This window comes from Mandrillus leucophaeus, unplaced genomic scaffold (genome assembly GCF_000951045.1).
Source record: "Mandrillus leucophaeus isolate KB7577 unplaced genomic scaffold, Mleu.le_1.0 Scaffold74, whole genome shotgun sequence".
NCBI classification, from domain to species: Eukaryota; Metazoa; Chordata; class Mammalia; order Primates; family Cercopithecidae; genus Mandrillus; species Mandrillus leucophaeus.
The window spans coordinates 375,747-391,670 of record NW_012108030.1 but is presented as its reverse complement, the minus strand read 5'-3'; the positions used below and the strand labels follow the sequence as shown (position 1 = coordinate 391,670).

At 47.5% G+C, this 15,924-nt stretch overlaps 2 protein-coding genes across 2 annotated transcripts in view; both read left to right on the top strand.

Annotated features, from left to right (window-relative positions):
* Positions 1-9,615, top strand: part of PPP2R1A (protein phosphatase 2, regulatory subunit A, alpha) — a 49,088-nt gene extending 39,473 nt beyond the window's left edge. The window contains exons 10-15 of the mRNA XM_011965857.1: positions 2,670-2,843; positions 3,170-3,230; positions 3,957-4,111; positions 5,119-5,261; positions 8,902-8,993; positions 9,162-9,615. Coding sequence (XP_011821247.1) covers positions 2,670-2,843; positions 3,170-3,230; positions 3,957-4,111; positions 5,119-5,261; positions 8,902-8,993; positions 9,162-9,178 — 642 coding nt within the window. The 3' untranslated portion in view covers positions 9,179-9,615. The remainder of the gene's footprint in view (positions 1-2,669; positions 2,844-3,169; positions 3,231-3,956; positions 4,112-5,118; positions 5,262-8,901; positions 8,994-9,161) is intronic.
* A 2,462-nt stretch (positions 9,616-12,077) lies between these two features.
* Positions 12,078-15,924, top strand: part of ZNF766 (zinc finger protein 766) — a 47,289-nt gene continuing 43,442 nt past the window's right edge. The window contains exons 1-2 of the mRNA XM_011965852.1: positions 12,078-12,087; positions 12,376-12,425. The gene's annotated coding sequence lies outside the window, so the exon portion shown is untranslated. The remainder of the gene's footprint in view (positions 12,088-12,375; positions 12,426-15,924) is intronic.

Sequence of the window (15,924 nt, the reverse complement as noted above, 5' to 3'; positions counted from 1 at the left end):
ACCACTGCACTCCAGCCTGGACAACAGAGCAAGACTCTGTCTCAAAAAAAAAAAAAATTATTTATTTATGTTTTGAGATAGTGTCTTACTTTGTTGCCCACACTGCAGCACAGTGGTGTGATCATGGTCCACTGTAGCCTCCACCTTCTAGGCTCAAGTGATCCTCCCACTTTAGCCTCCCAAGTAGCTGGGGCTACAGGTAAGAGCTGCCACATCCAGCTAATTTTTAAAAACATGTTCTATAGAGACGAGGTCTTGCTAGGTTGCCCAGGTTTGTCTTGAACTCCTGGTCTCAAGCGATCCTCCTGCCTTGGCCTCCAAAGGCCTGGGATTATAGGTGTGAGCCGCTGCACCCAGCCTAGAATAAGACAGTTTTAATCCTCACAAGTCTTCAGAGACTGACAATGGAGAGAGACAAGCAGTCCCATGATGCCATTAAGGTGTTACAGGTGCTGTTAAGGACGAGTTCATGTTTTTTAGGGTTTAGGCTAAGGTGCTGTAATAGAGACCCTAGAATACATTCTGGCTTAAATTAGATGGAGGATTTTTTTTCTCTCTCTCATAACAGTATAGGTAGTCCTACACTGGTGGGTTAGCCCTGCTGACCTCAACTGTCTCTGAGTCTCAGGCAACTTCTCCAGTTTTAGCATCTCTTAGTCAGCATGGAGGGGTCAGGCACAGACCACAGCAGGCCCAGTCCTCTGAAGGACGAGATTCTTCACATGTGCTTGCACCCCATACACCCATTGGCCAGGGAGGGTCACATGACCACACCAGCAGTTCAGGTTGCCTGGATTACAGAGGATGAGAGGCGGTGTTGTGTGATGACTGTAGAGATCATCAGGGTGACCATGGGGAAGGAGCTTGGACTTGACTGTGGGCAAGTGGAAGAGCCAGAGTAGAGTTGGTATTAGAAAGCACCCTGGGCTTATGTGGAGGAAAGATTGAAGTGAGGTGGCCAGCAGAAGTGTAGGAAGACCAAACTGGAGGGTGCTGTGGGAGTCTGGAAGGCTGAGGATAGACTAAGTGGTATGTAGAGATGAGGCTGCAGTGGTATGGAAGGATTCAAGATTGTTCAGGAGGCAGAAGGGATCACGTGGTGGTTTTTGCCTTGGTAGTGAAGAACTGGGCAGATTGTTTGCCATTGTGTGACATCTTTGTTCCCAAAGGCCTCAGTCTTTCTCTCTTCCCCATCCCTTTCTTATACACAGGCACATACATAGTGTGCTAGAAAGTTGGAGGAAATACTGCAACAGAAAGTATTACATCACATTTCGGTCCCACATGCCCCTAAAAGTTATGTTACTCAATTCCGCTACAGTGGAGTAATCTCTTAGCCGCAGAATTACAGTCAATTTTTTAATACATTGAAAAGAGTGCGCTATTTTTAATGTATTTTTTATTCTTTTTGTTTTTCCGTATTAGTGGGTGATTAACAGTGTACTATTTTAAATCAGTTATTTACGTCAGTTGCTAAAAGTTTGAATCATTAATATTCATAACACATTTTATGACTTAAGTAATTTATCTGAGTTATGCTTCACTGGCACGTATTTTCTTTTATAATCATGTTTTATAGATATAACTATAATTTGTGTTTTTGATGCTTTAATGGGCATAATTTGGCAGGTGAGAGCCCCTCAACCTGTCTGCTATGTCATTTCACACCTTTCCAGAGTTTTGGAGAGCATTTTGCCTCTGGCGTCAGGGAAGGATCCAGGCTCAGCCCAGTGTGAAGGCAAGCCCATACATGCTGCAAGTGCACTTACAGCGCTTGCTAGGACTAGAGCATTTTTTGCTCCAGTTTCACCTTCAGCAAGCACTATATGGTAATCATGTGCTGGCAGCCAGCCTGTCTCAGGGCAGCTTATCTTAAAAAGAAGAGAAGAGCCAGCATGGTTTTCTTGGTATGAGGAATTAATCTGACTTATATTTGGAATTTCCATTTTAGATGTATAAAATTTATATTTCACATTTTGACTCTCCCCAGAATTTATAAGCTTGTCTAAATAAAAAAGGCTACCTTTTTGGTGCACCAAAAAGAAGTCTTTTTAAATGGGTAAGGTATATAGTCTCTGAGCCTTCTCTTCTCATGCGTTCAGCACCTTGAGGCTCACACACCAAGGGCTGGAGCCGGGCAAGGGCCAGTCCTGTCTTTGGAATGTGCAGGGTTTCAACAGCCCAGGCCTGCCAGGCTTGTTCACTTGGTTTATTGATTCATTTCAGTGCTCTTTTGTTTATTTATTTTTTTTAGACTAGAGTAGCTTTAATAAGGAAATAGTTTTCTTCCTTCCCCTCTCCCATGTTGTGGATTGATGTCCAGAAAGGAACCCATGTTAGCAAGCAGCAGAGCTAGGATTAGAAGAATCATGTCTGCCTATTTTTCCCAGGGGGCTGTCTTTTCCTACTGTGATTCTTAAAAGTCCTTTCAAAATGGTTAAACATTACTTGTGATACTATTGTAAGGTTTAAGAATCTGCTTAACTTAGCGGTCCATGCTGCCTGCTTTTTGTGTGCCTTTAATGTGCCCCTGGGACTGGGAGCTAGGTTTGGGCAGGAGTAGGGCGTTGGGAGATGTCCATTATACAAAGTTGATGCAGCTGAGCTTTTTCCATCCTGGAATTCTATGGACATTGCATTCTCTCAGAATCCTTCTTTCCTCTCCTCAGTGCCCTGAGGTACGGCTGAACATCATCTCCAACCTGGACTGTGTGAATGAGGTGATTGGCATCCGGCAGCTGTCCCAGTCCCTGCTCCCTGCCATTGTGGAGCTGGCTGAGGACGCCAAGTGGCGAGTGCGGCTGGCCATCATTGAGTACATGCCCCTGCTGGCTGGACAGCTGGTGAGTGACGAGGCCTGGGGGCCAGGCAGTGCTGCCTCAGAGGAGGTGCAGTATGTCCAGGGCTGTAATGGGGAGATGGCGTACCTTGGAGGCCTAGTGGAGGCTGTGACAATGCCTGGGGAGTCAAAGGAAGGGACCCAGGAAATAGGGCCTTAAAAGATGCATTGGATTCGATAAGAGAGAAGAGGGAGAGGAGCACCTCAGACAAAGTGGAGAAGTACCCGGTCTTTCTGGGGTGGGTGTAGGTTCCATGGGGTGTGGCTAGCAGCTCCCCCTGTCTGTTCTCCCTGGAACCCTTACCTTGGAACCCTTGGTTTCTCCTGTAGGGAGTGGAGTTCTTTGATGAGAAACTTAACTCCTTGTGCATGGCCTGGCTTGTGGATCATGGTGAGTACCTCCACAGGAGCAGCAAGAGGAGATGGAAGCTCCAGAACGGAAGGATGGATTGGCTGGGGTTGTGGCGGGCAGTGGAGGAGGCTGGAGTCACTCCCCGTGCCACTGGATGCTCATACGGACCAGCTCACGTGCTCTTTAGAGTCCTAGAGAAGTGTTGAGTGGGAGGAGGACGAAGCAGATCACCCAGGGGTTGCCTGGTATAGTGGAGAGCCAGAGGGCCACTGAGCAGCCAGACCGGGGTTCTGACAGCTCCAAGGTCAGGATTCAAATCTAAAACAAGTCACCTGCTGTCTTTGAGTGAGCCCCACACTCATTCTTTAAAACTTCTTATTCCAGTCCCTTGGGGCCATTTTGAGAATTGCTCATTGTTTACACTAAGAGAGGTAAAAAATAAAAGGCAATGTTTGTCTCTGTGAAGCCCTGTTTGAAGTAATAAGTGCCACATAATTTAGGCAAATCACTTGTTGGAGCCTTAGTTTGCCCATCTGTAAAATGAGGCCAATAGTGGAATCTACCTCTTGGAGTGGTTGAAAGATACTGTGTTAAAAAACAATTACTAGATATAGCACATAGTAAGCTCTTTTTTCTCTCTTTGGCTCACATGCAGCCTGGCACCTCGGGGCTGCTTTGTAAGCCATGGTAAGTGTGACCTACATCTTGCCCACATCAGTTCTTCACCTCCAAATCCTTGTCTCTCTCACCCTCACCCTTCTGCAGTATATGCCATCCGCGAAGCAGCCACCAGCAACCTGAAGAAGCTAGTGGAAAAGTTTGGGAAGGAGTGGGCCCATGCCACGATCATTCCCAAGGTCTTGGCCATGTCCGGAGACCCTAACTACCTGCACCGCATGACCACGCTCTTCTGCATCAATGTGAGCCCCCCACCTGCCTGCTGGCCCATCCCTAGGGAACTGCAGTGCCTGGGAGAGGAAGGATGGTAGAGGGTTCCCCAAGGGAGACACCTGGCTTGGGAATGGAGACATGGAGGAGATCTTCTATTCAGAGATGAGTCCTTGGGGAACTGCAGGCAAGGGGGTGGGGCTCCCAGGGTCAGGGTCATAGGGCCTCTGGGACTGGGGACTTCGATGGTGAGGGACCCAGGGCCTGGGAGACTTGACCTGTTGGAGCAGTGATCTCAAGCTTTGTGAGCCCCCCTCTCCTTCCCTGAAGAATGTGTGTCTCTATCTGTGGTGGGTGAGTGTACAGGCTCTAGGTCAGACCTAGTTTTAAATTCTGGCAGGGCCATACTTTAGCTATGGACCTTGGATAGTTACATAACTACCTTGGATAGTTACCCCTTGATGCTTTGGTCTTTGTAAGGAGGGGTCCTTTACAAATGATGATCACCCTAGGATCCTTACAGCAGTGACCTCCAGAGTGTGGCGTGGGAAGAAATGATCAGAACACTTAGTTGTGTTTATTTTTAAACCCCATTCTTTCATTTCTAGCTCTTTGTATGGTTTACACATAAATCAGTACATGAGATAATTATAATTGTAGGAAAAGCAAATAGACAGGAGCACTTCCTATCTGTAGCCTAACTGTTCTAAGCCCTGTGCATGTATAACCTGATTAATCTTTATACTCACCAGGCTGTGATTACCAGTATGAATCCTAGGGCTTGGTAATTAAGGTCCATCTCCAGAGTAATTAAAGGAAGCCTGAGGACAGAGAAACTGGGACATCACAGAATGGAGACGTGGTATTAGGATGGTGTTAGTGGAGTTGGGAGATCCACTCCTGTAACACTGAACTGAGTCCCCGTGTTGCTCAGCCTCTGTAGGGCCTGATAATCACCAGAGTGGCCTGGTCAGAGGCAGTGGGAGATGAGAGTTAGCCAGAAGCTTTGCACTCACCCCTGCTACTCACTGGCCCCCAGGTGCTGTCTGAGGTCTGTGGGCAAGACATCACCACCAAGCACATGCTGCCCACGGTTCTGCGTATGGCTGGGGACCCGGTGGCCAATGTCCGCTTCAATGTGGCCAAGTCTCTGCAGAAGATAGGGCCCATCCTGGACAACAGGTGAGGTCTGGATACTCCCACACACACTGGCAAGGGCTTGTGGGCACCTTCATCTTTGACCTTTGAGGGTAGAGCCCAGGGTCAGAGGCCTGGCACCACTCCTTGCTTGCTGTGTGACCTTGGCTCCTTTCCCTTCTCAAGGTCTGTTTTCTCAACTGTAAAATGAACGTCACAGAATGAAATAGAAAGGGGGGTGATGGGATGGCAGTCTTACATACTAGCAACAAGTCATTAGAAAATGAAATCACCTAATGTTTTATATGTAAGTATTTGTATAATTTATAATTGCACCAAAAATATCAAATAGCCAGGAATAAATTCAGTGAAAGATGTGTAACACCTCTAGTGTAAACTGTAAAACACTACTGTGAGAAATTAAAGCAGACCTGACCAAGGTGGGCAGATCATTTGTGGTCAGGAGTTCACAACCAGCCTGGTCAACATGGCGAAACCCTGTCTTTACTAAAAATACAAAAAATTAGCCGGTGTGGTAGCACACACCTGTAATCCTAGCTGTTTGGGAGCCTGAAGGCAAGAGAACCACTTGAATCCAGGAGGCGGAGGTTGCAATGAACTGAGATCACACCACTGCACTCCAGCCTGGGCGATAGAGCGAGACTCTGTCTCAAAAAAATTAAAACAGACCTACATAATATTCGTGTGTGGGACAGTTCCCTGAACTCATCTTTAGATTCAGTATAAGCCCATTAAATCTCAACAGGTTCTTTAGTGGAAAATTGACACTTCTAATGAACAAAGTTGGATGATTTATACTACCAGAGACCAAGAGTTACGACACCACAGTAATTAAAATAGATGTGAATACAAGAATATTTAAATTGCCCAATAGGATGGAATCAAGGGCACGGAAACAGTCCCACGTGTGTTTAACAGCAGGCACCTCTGTAGTTCAGTGGAGAAATATATATTTTTTAAAAAACATAGCTGGGTCAATTTGATATCCATGTAGGAATAAAAGAAGCCTCGCCTCTGGCGGGCGCCTGTAGTCCCAGCTACTCGGGAGGCTGAGGCAGGAGAATGGCGTAAACCTGAGAGGCGGAGCTTGCAGTGAGCCGAGATCCGGCCACTGCACTCCAGCTTGGGTGACAGAGCCAGACTCTGTCTCAAAAAAAAAAAAGAAGCCTCGCCTCAATGCATAAACAAATTAATTTGAGATGACAGACCAGAACCAGAAAGATTTAAAAAAATAAAACATCTAGAAGAAAATGTAGGAAAATATCTTCATGAGTTAGCGTAGGCACAGCAAACCAGAGGAATTGATGGGTAAGTTGACCTTCTGTAAAATGTAGCACTATTTCTCAAAAGACAGCATTTTGAGAGTAAAATGCAAGCCCTTGACTGGAGGAAGATGTCTGCAATGTATGTTTCTGAGAAAGGACTCATCCACAATACCTGTCTACAAATCAGGCAGGGCAAGAAAGAGATGGGAAAAAAGACTTGAATCGGCACGTGAAAAAGGATCTCCAGATAGCTTGTAAGCATATGACAAGGTGTTCAGCATCATCAGCCTTCAGGAAAGTGCAAATTAAAGCTCAGTGACATATCACTACACACCTCCCAGAACAGCCAATATTAAAAAGACTCAATGGTGCAAATGTTGAAGACATAGAGCTGGAACTCTCATCCATTGCACGTGAGGCTGTGTATTTAGGGCTTGATCACTCTGAAAACGGGAGTGGAGCTGGAGTGGAATTTGGTGAAGCTTGTTATACAAACACCCTGTGAAACAGCCCTTCCACTCCTGGGTCTCTATCCAGGAGAAATGAGTGCTGTTTCTGTCCGAAGAATGTTCATGGTAGCTTTATTCATAGTAGCCATAAAAGCAGAAAAAACCTCCATGTCTGCCCACAGTAGAGCAGATAAATTTTAGTTCATTCATACAGTGGAAAACTATTCAGCAGTGAAAAATCAAATGCCTGCTGTAGGCGGCAACACAGGTGGCTCTCACAGATACCATGTTGAGTGAGGAGCCAAACCCAAGAAAACACACCATTTATGTCAAGTTCAGAAACAGGCAGAATGAAAGAATCGAGATGATGGAAGTAAGAATAGTGGTTATTTGGGGAGAACAGGGAGCTGTCAAGTGAAAGTGGGGGACCCACAAAGCCTGCACTTTTGATTTCTGTCTGAATCTGTTCCAGGATACAACCTCAGCTTTAGTTTCTCTCCGAAGTCCTCCTCCATTTCCCAAAACAATTGACTCGGTGCAGGCGGAGTTCCCTGGGCCCCATAGATGAGAGTGGTTGCCTCCTCTGGGCTCCTGGAGGACCAGGAACTTTCCCTTGGGACCACTTACCACTCCCTTCTTACGTAGCAGTTTGGTCTCTGTCTTGCTCCTGGCCCGGATGCCTCATGGCAAGAAACGAGAGTGATTTAGCTCCGTATTCATTCCATATACATTGTAGGCCTCAGTGAATATGTGTGAAATCAATGAAAGATACCCATTTATTGGGCCTCAGAGACTTGGGGGTTCTGTGATTCTGTTCTACTTTCCCAGCCTGCTCTGATCTCCCTGTTTGGGGCCCCAGAGAAGTCTGTTGTTGTTTGTCATACTTCTGACTTTTAAAGTAATTGGTTGGTTGGTTGGTTGGTTGGTTGGTTGGTTTTTTTGCAGTTTGTTTGGTTTTCCTTTGAGACAGAATCTCGCTCTGTCGCCCAGGCTAGAGTGCAGTGGTGCAATCTCGGCTCACTGCAACGTCTGCCTCCCGGATTCAGGCAGTTTTTGTGTCTCAGCCTCTTAAGTTGCTGGGATTACAGGTGTGCACCACCATGCTTGGCTAATTTTTGTACTTTCAGTAGAGACGGGGGTTTTGCCATGTTGTCTAGGCTGGTCTTGAACTCCTGGCCTCAAGTGGTCTGCCCACCTTGGCCTCCCAAAGTGCTAGGATTACAGGCATGAGCCACCGCGCCTGGCCTTGATTTTACTTTTTTTTTTTTTTTTGAGACGGAGTTTCACTCTTGTTGCCCAGGCTGGAGTGCAATGACGCAATCTTGGCTCACCACAACCTCCACCTCCCAGGTTCCAGCGATTCTCCTGCCTCAGTCTCCCAAGTAGCTAGGATCACAGGCGTGTACCACCACACCCTACTAATTTTGTATTTTTAGTAGAGACAGGGTTTTTCCATGTTGGCCAGGCTGGTCTCAAACTCCCGACCTCAGATGATCCACCCACCTTGGGCTCCCAAAGTGCTGGGATTACAGATGTGAGCAACAATGCCAGGCCTGATTTTACTTTTAATAGACACATAATTATACATATTTATGGGGGTATAGTAGTGTTTCGATAATGTGTGCAAATGTGTAATGATCAAATTAGGATAATTAGCATATCTGTCACCTTAAACGTTTACTGTTTCTTTGTAATGAGAACATTCAAAATCTTCTCTTATAGCTGTTTTGAAATATGCAAAATATTATTGTTAACTATGGTCACCTTCCTGTGCATTGAGCGGAGATTTCTCATTCCTGTGTATGTCCTGGATTCTTGAGACTCCTCCCACCTTGGGTTTGGTGTATCCATATCTGTGTATACCCTCTTGCTCAAGAGCCCTGTGCCCACCTGTTGCCCCAGTACAGCCTGGCTCACGTTCCCTTTCCCTGTCTCCTTTTCGCTTTCCAGCACCCTGCAGAGTGAAGTCAAGCCCATCCTAGAGAAGCTGACCCAGGACCAGGATGTGGACGTCAAATACTTTGCCCAGGAGGCTCTGACTGGTAAGACCTAGAAAGCAGGGAGCCCTAGCAGGAGGGTGGACTTCTGAGGACAGGTGCTAGGCTGTCCTTTGAGAACAAGGTCGCAGCTTCTGGGAGGGGGAGGTACCATGGCATTGTGGGCAGAGAGAGGGCTGTGGTTCTGATTCTTGCCTGTTCCTGTTTTCCTAGTTCTGTCTCTCGCCTGATGCTGGAAGAGGAGCAAACACTGGCCTCTAGTGTCCACCTCCAACCCCCACAAGTCCCTCTTTGGAGAGACACTGGGGGGCCTTTGGCTGTCACTCCCTGTGCATGGTCTGACCCCAGGCCCCTTCCCCCAGCACGGTTCCTCCTCTCCCCAGCCTGGGAAGATGTCTCACTGTCCACCTCCCAATGGGCTGGGGGAGCACGGGCTTGGACAGGACAACGACCCTGGGAGGAAGGGGCTACTCCGCCCACGTCGGGGAGAGATGTGAGCATCCCGGGTCACTGGATCCTGCTGCTGTAATGGGAACCCCTCCCCCATTTACTTCTCCACCTCCCGTCCTTCCCCTCATTGGTTTTTTTTTGTGTGTCAACTGTGCCATTTTTATTTTATTCCTTTTATTTTCCCCCTTTTCACAGAGAAATAAAGGTCTAGAAGTAGTCAGTCCTCTGGCCTTAGTCATCAGCATGGAGGAGAGGACACCACCCCAGAGTCTTAACATCTGCCCTTTTCTCTGGAGAAGATCTTGTTACAGGACCCATTATACCCCTATGTCCCGAGAGAATTCTCTGGGGATCCCCCCAGGAGTGCTGCTGGCCTGTGGAGCAGAGGGTCCACGAGGTGCTCTGGCTGCTGTCCTGTAGTGCAGTTCAGTTTCATAGATGTTGGCTGAGTATTTTGGGGGTTAAGAGCAGGTGCCTTGGAACCAGACTACCTGGGTCCAAATTGTGGCTCCTTCAGTTAATAGACGTGTGACTAGGAGTAGCTTGTTAAGTCTTTATGAGCTCAGTTTTGTGTTGTGTAAAATGAGAGTGACATTAGTACCTAGATTGCAGGGTGGGGGGCGAGGACCAAGTGAATTAGTACCTGGTAAGTGTGTAACAGTTTCAACATGAGAAGTACACAACATGGGAAGCAGAGTTAGCTGTACATTGCCAGAGAACCCCCTGTGGGCCATTTCCTGTGTTCTTGAAGAAGACCTGGGCTCTGACCCTGTCCCCAGGAGGTCTATCAGGATTGTACTAGAGAGAGAACTATGGCAAGATAGACCAGTTGTCTCTCAGTATCTATTCTCCCCTTCCTAATATAGAAGCTCTGATTTTTAGCTGGGCACATGACTATATGGATTCCAGGTATTTTCCTAGTGTCTCTTGAGATTAGGTGTGGTACTGTGACCAAATTCTAGTCAAAAAGATGTTGAACAAAAGTGGTATGTGCAGCTTCTAGGAAGTGTTCTTAAGGGTGAAGGCATGATCTCCCACCTTTCCTCCTTCCTGCACTCCTGCACTCTGGAATGTGGACCAGATGGCTAGAGTAGAAGCTGCCACCTTGGGCCAGAAAATGATCTTAGGAGTGAAGGTCAAGGAAGACAGGACAAGATGGAAGGAGCCTGGCTCCCTGAGGCTGTGAAGAGCCACGCCAGTATTGTCACCTGGGAGAATTCAACTGGTTAAGTGCCTGTTCATTTGGGGTTTCATCACTTGAAGGTGACCCGAATTCTAACTGATGCAGGGAGGGGCCTGGAGCACCCTGGAGAAAGGAGCAAGGGACGTAAGGCTGGTGATGTCTGCATGGAAGGGTTTCGCAGAGGACGTGATGCTTGAGCACATTTTGGCACAGGTGGTGGAAGGGAGATGTGGCTTTGAGTGACAAGGTGATTTCACCAGCTTAGCCCTCATATTACCACATCCCTACTCTTTGTTAGACTTTATTGTGCCCTAGGAGATGAGGCTGAAGGAGACCAAAAAGCATCTTTAGGAATTACATTTTTGCCCTGGGCGATAAACTCTTTCCCAGTTGAGAACCACTGCTCTAGAAATGCGAACACACATGTAACTAAGCATGAAAGTCTGACATTAAATCTTGGCTTTCCCTGTGGTTAATGCTGCTGGTCCATTGCAACAAGAGTGCAGTGGACCAGCAGCCTACGCATTCTCAGGAGCTTGTTAGAAATGCAGAACCTCTCGCCCCTTGCCTGGACCTGCTCATTCAGAGCCTTCATTTTAACAAGATGCCCAGGTTCATCTGCACACTGAAGTTTGAGAAGTCGTGCCTTAAACACTTTAACCCAGTTTTTCTCTCTTGAGAGTGAGGTTAATGCTGCCTGGATCTAGGGCTGAGGATGCGCTATGGCTCAGAGGTGGGGTCTAGAATTGGGCACGCATATGTAGACAAGGCTCAGGGATGTGTTGGGGCTGCAAGATTGGGCGACTGATGGAATGGGATCATTACAGGAGGTGGAGGTGCAACGGATACCCTGGATGGGCTGGGTAATGAGGTGATATTCAGCGACCACAGGAGTGAGTATGAGAGACAAGGGTGAAGGACAGCCTGAGTTATTGAACTTCAGCAGAGTCCTGAGTTAACCAGGAGTTGCCTGGTGTCTTGGGTCACGTGCTCTAGAAGCAGAGCACAAGTGGAGACTCGTTCAAGTGTCTTACTTAGAGAGTGCTCTCAGGCAAAGGAGACTGAGGTTAACTCAACTTCTGTGAACTTTGAGTTGGGAGAACCCAATCAGGTGATGAATGTGGTGGTGGTAGGAGCAGTTCCTAATCTCCCAGGCTGCAGGCTTTGTTTGCTCCATACACCTGGCCCTCTCTGTAGTAGCTGAAGTTGGCCCCTCGAAGCCTTTGATGCTGGAGCTGGGTCAGGGTGGAGAGACTGCCTGGAGCCAGGACGCACAGCACTGGCCTGTTTCTCCCCCTCTCTAGGCCTAAATCCCAGCAGTTACGTTGGCTGTCTCTAATGGTTCCTTCCACAGCACTGTTCTCCAGAGCCCACACACAAATTTTGTCTCCTTTTGTGATGACTGCACCACTTTGGCTGTTTTCGCCAACAATCTCTTCACTGACCCCTTCCTCCCACTGCTTTGACCCAGACATCTGGATGTGGATGAGGTTGCTGAGTCATTTGGTTTCTTTGGCTAACGCATAGGGGCACGAGGAGAGCTCTAGAATCACTGTGCCCTTGACTCAAGGTGCAGAATCTGCCTGTGGTGCTTGAGCTGTGGTTGCCGCTGGAGGAAATTTAACCGTGGCTACCCTGGGCAGGTGAGGATCATGAGGTGGTGCCTCAGACCCTAGAAGCGAACTGCAGGGAATGGACAAGATCCTGCATATGGCCATCAGGACTGGAGGGAAGGAGGACACCAGGTTCATCTACCTAAGCCGGTGGCATCAGGCATAAATAAAAAAAAAATAGGGCGGAAGCGGTGGCTCATGCCTGTAATCCCAACACTTTGGGAAGCCGAGGTGGGTGGATCACCTGAGGTCAGGAGTTTGAGACCAGCCTGACCAATGTGGTGAAACCTCGTCTCTACTAAAAATATGAAAGAATTAACTGGGCATGCTGGAGGGCGCCTGTAATCCCAGCTACTCAGGAGGCTAAGGCAGGAAGATTGCTTGAATCTGGGAAACAGAGGTTGCAGTGAGCCAAGATCACGCCACTGTACTCGAGCCTGGGGGACAGAACGAGACTCCATCTGAAAAAAAAATCAGGAACTTGTAAAAAAGAGAAAATCCAATGAAGATTCAGTGCCAGGTCCTGACTCCAGCAGGCCTTACCATACAGAGCTGCAAGGTGATGTGGGGTTACAGGCTTCATAGGGCTGCATTTTTCCCAGTCAGCCTCCAGGAAGGGTAAAAGACTGGTAGCTTCACATGTCACAAAACGAAACTGGAAGTTTGGGTTGGCTAATTGAGTCCTTCCCAGACTGGAGGAATGAAGGGAAACCTGAGACCCTAAGTCTTCCTGGGGAATCACTGCGCTCCGTCCCCAAGCACATGCCTTTCCTGAAAAAAAGCTGAGGAGCGGGAATCTGCTCCCCACCCACCGCTTAGCTTGGGCTTAGCCTTGGCCGCTGCTCTGCTGTTCCTCTACCCTGTGCATACTCCAGAGCAGTAGAGAGAATGGACCTTCCCTGATGCTGAAAATAAGAATGAGGGGCCTAGAATTCCAATCTCACTCTTTCTCTAGGCAAATGGCAGATGATTATTACTCAGGAATACTCTGGCTTTCTATGTTGAGTGAATTCAGGGCTGTATTCTTTGCTGTTACTCCTCTTTTTTCATATATTTTATACAGATACTAAGCTTTATTTTATTTTTTGTTCATTTCTTGAGATGGAGTCTCACTGTATTGCCTAGGCTGGAGTGCAGTGGTGCGATCTCGGCTCACTGCAACCTCTGCCTCCTGGGTTGAAGTGATTCTCCTGTCTCAGCCTCCTGAGTAGCTACTGTTACTCTTAAACATGGGTAAAAATACATTTTTTCTTTTCTTCTTTGGGAAACTAAAAGATTTGCGATTCTCAATTGATTATTCAGCCTGTGGTCGTGTACTGAGGAAGGGTACAGAATCTTACCTCCAGGAGCGTGGAGCTTTAGATAGGATCCTGCTTCCTGAGGCTGCAGCTTACTCTCCTATGTGATCGGAGGCTTTCACAACATCCACATTGGTCTCCAGATCAGCCCTATCACGGAGGCCTGGTCCAGAGACCTTCACATGAAAAGGGAAATGTTAACAAGTGTCTGGGAGACACCATTCTGCAGGGATCCTGCCCTCTTAATAATCTCTATGGCCACAGAAATAACCTTGGGGTTTTCCCGGGAGCTAGCCACCACACCTACATTGTGAACTTTGGACAAAAGCCCCAGCCCTAGCCCTCATTCTGATACCTGTCATGCCCAAACTGCTCTCAAAGGCTCATGTGCTGTTACCTCCTGAGAGTCTGCGTATCAGTATGTTTCTGTGCTAATGTAATTGATTGAGTAAAGTGGGAAGAGCAACAGGCAAAGGGCAGGATACTGGAAGCTGGGTATAGGGTCCCCTTACCTGATTTATCTTGCTGATTTTCCCAAACACTGATAAAAATGAATTGATCTCTAGGTGGAAAACAGGAGGAACCCCAGACTACATAGTAAGTAGAAAATGAAATAAATGCTGCATGTCATTTAGATAGAGCTCAGCCCTGAGTCACGAAGTCTTTTCAGAACAAAGGAATAGTTCTCCCTTATCTGAAGCTCACTGTGGCCTTGGGAAGCCTAGCATTGAGAATTCTCCGCATGTTCACTCTTGAGTTCTGTGCCTGCATCACACAGCAATGGAACAGTCCCAAAGGATTCTTAAGGGTGGGGAAAGGCACTAAGAGAAGATGAACCTGTAGCCCCTGTTATACCATCTGGTCTAATTGATACTGCTGTTATCAAGCAAAAGGAGCTGTCTCCCTGAGGCACTGGAAGCCAATATTTTGACACCGGGTTTTTGAGAAAGAAAAACTTTTTATTGTAAGTTGACTCACAAGATGAGTCCAGCTCAAGTCTCTCCCTGTACTGGCTTTAAGGCAGTAATTTAATTCTAAAACGTTTAGGAGGTGGATTCTGGGGTTCTCAGATGAGGGTAGAAGGAAAGAGAGGTCTGGAAAGTCTTCTGGCATGCACAGTTCTCTTCATGTCTCCTCATGCATCATATGCAAATTTAGGGGGAGTTAGTTTGAAACATGGTGTGGAAATTGAGGCTGTGACATCAGCACGCTTGGTCTGTGCCAACTCCATTTGGCCATATTGGTTTCAACCAATTTTGACCAGTTTTGTAGAGGGCGTTTGAGCATTTCAGAAAGTTATTTCTTACCTGCCGTTCTGTAAACTAGTAATTTTTGTTAGTTACTGGTTTATTTAACTCTTTGGGCATGGGTTTACTGCCACCTGTCCTAACCCCACTTGATGTTTCCTGGGCCTCCTTACTTTCCACCTTCATTCTCTCATCATACTTTATGTACACTAATAACTCCCCTGCTATTCTGTATGTAGCCCAAATATCAGCTGTACTGCCTCATCTCTTAGATATCTATGTATACTCTGACCTAATCAAAACCAGAAATTGTGGAGCTGAAAAAGCCAGTGTGTGAAATGAGAAAAGCAATAGAGAGGGGTAACAACAGTACTGAACAAGGAGAAGAAAGAATTTGTGAACTTGAAGATAGGTGTTGGGGACCAGTCTCTGTAGGGTCCAGCCCCACAGGGTTGGTAGGTTTTTCTCCCTGTGTGTGGAGACAAGAGATTGTAGGAATAGAGACACGAGACAGATGAAAGAAAAGACAGCTGGGCCCGGGGGACCACTACCACCAAGACGCGGAGACCAGTAGTGGCCCCGAATGCCACGCTGCGCTGATATTTATTGGATACAAGACAAAGGGGCAGGGTAAGGAGTGTGAGCCACCTCCAATGACAGGTAAGGTCATGTGGGTCACGTGTCCACTGAACAGGGGGCCGTTCCCTGCCTGGCAGCCGAGGCAGAGAGAGAGGGGAGAGAGAGAGACAGCTTACGCCATTATTTCTGCATATCAGAGACTTTTAGTACTTTCACTAATTTGCCACTATTATCTAAAAGGCAGAGCCAGGTGTACAGGATGGAGCATGAAGGCGGACTAGGAGCATGACCACTGAAGCACAGCATCACAGGGAGACGATTAGGCCTCCGGATAACTGTGGGAGGGCCTGACATCAGTCAGACCCTCCACAAGAGGTGGAGGAATAGAGTCTTCTCTGAACTCCTCTGGGGAAAGGGAGACTCCCTTTCCCTGTCTGCTAAGTAGCGGGTGTTTTTCCTTGACACTGATGCTACCGCTAGACCACGGTCCGCTTGGCAACAGGCATCTTCCCAGACGCTGGCATTACTGCTAGACCAGGAAGCCCTCTAGTGGCCCTGTCTGGGCATAACAGAAGGCTCACACTTGTCTTCCGGTCACTTCTCACT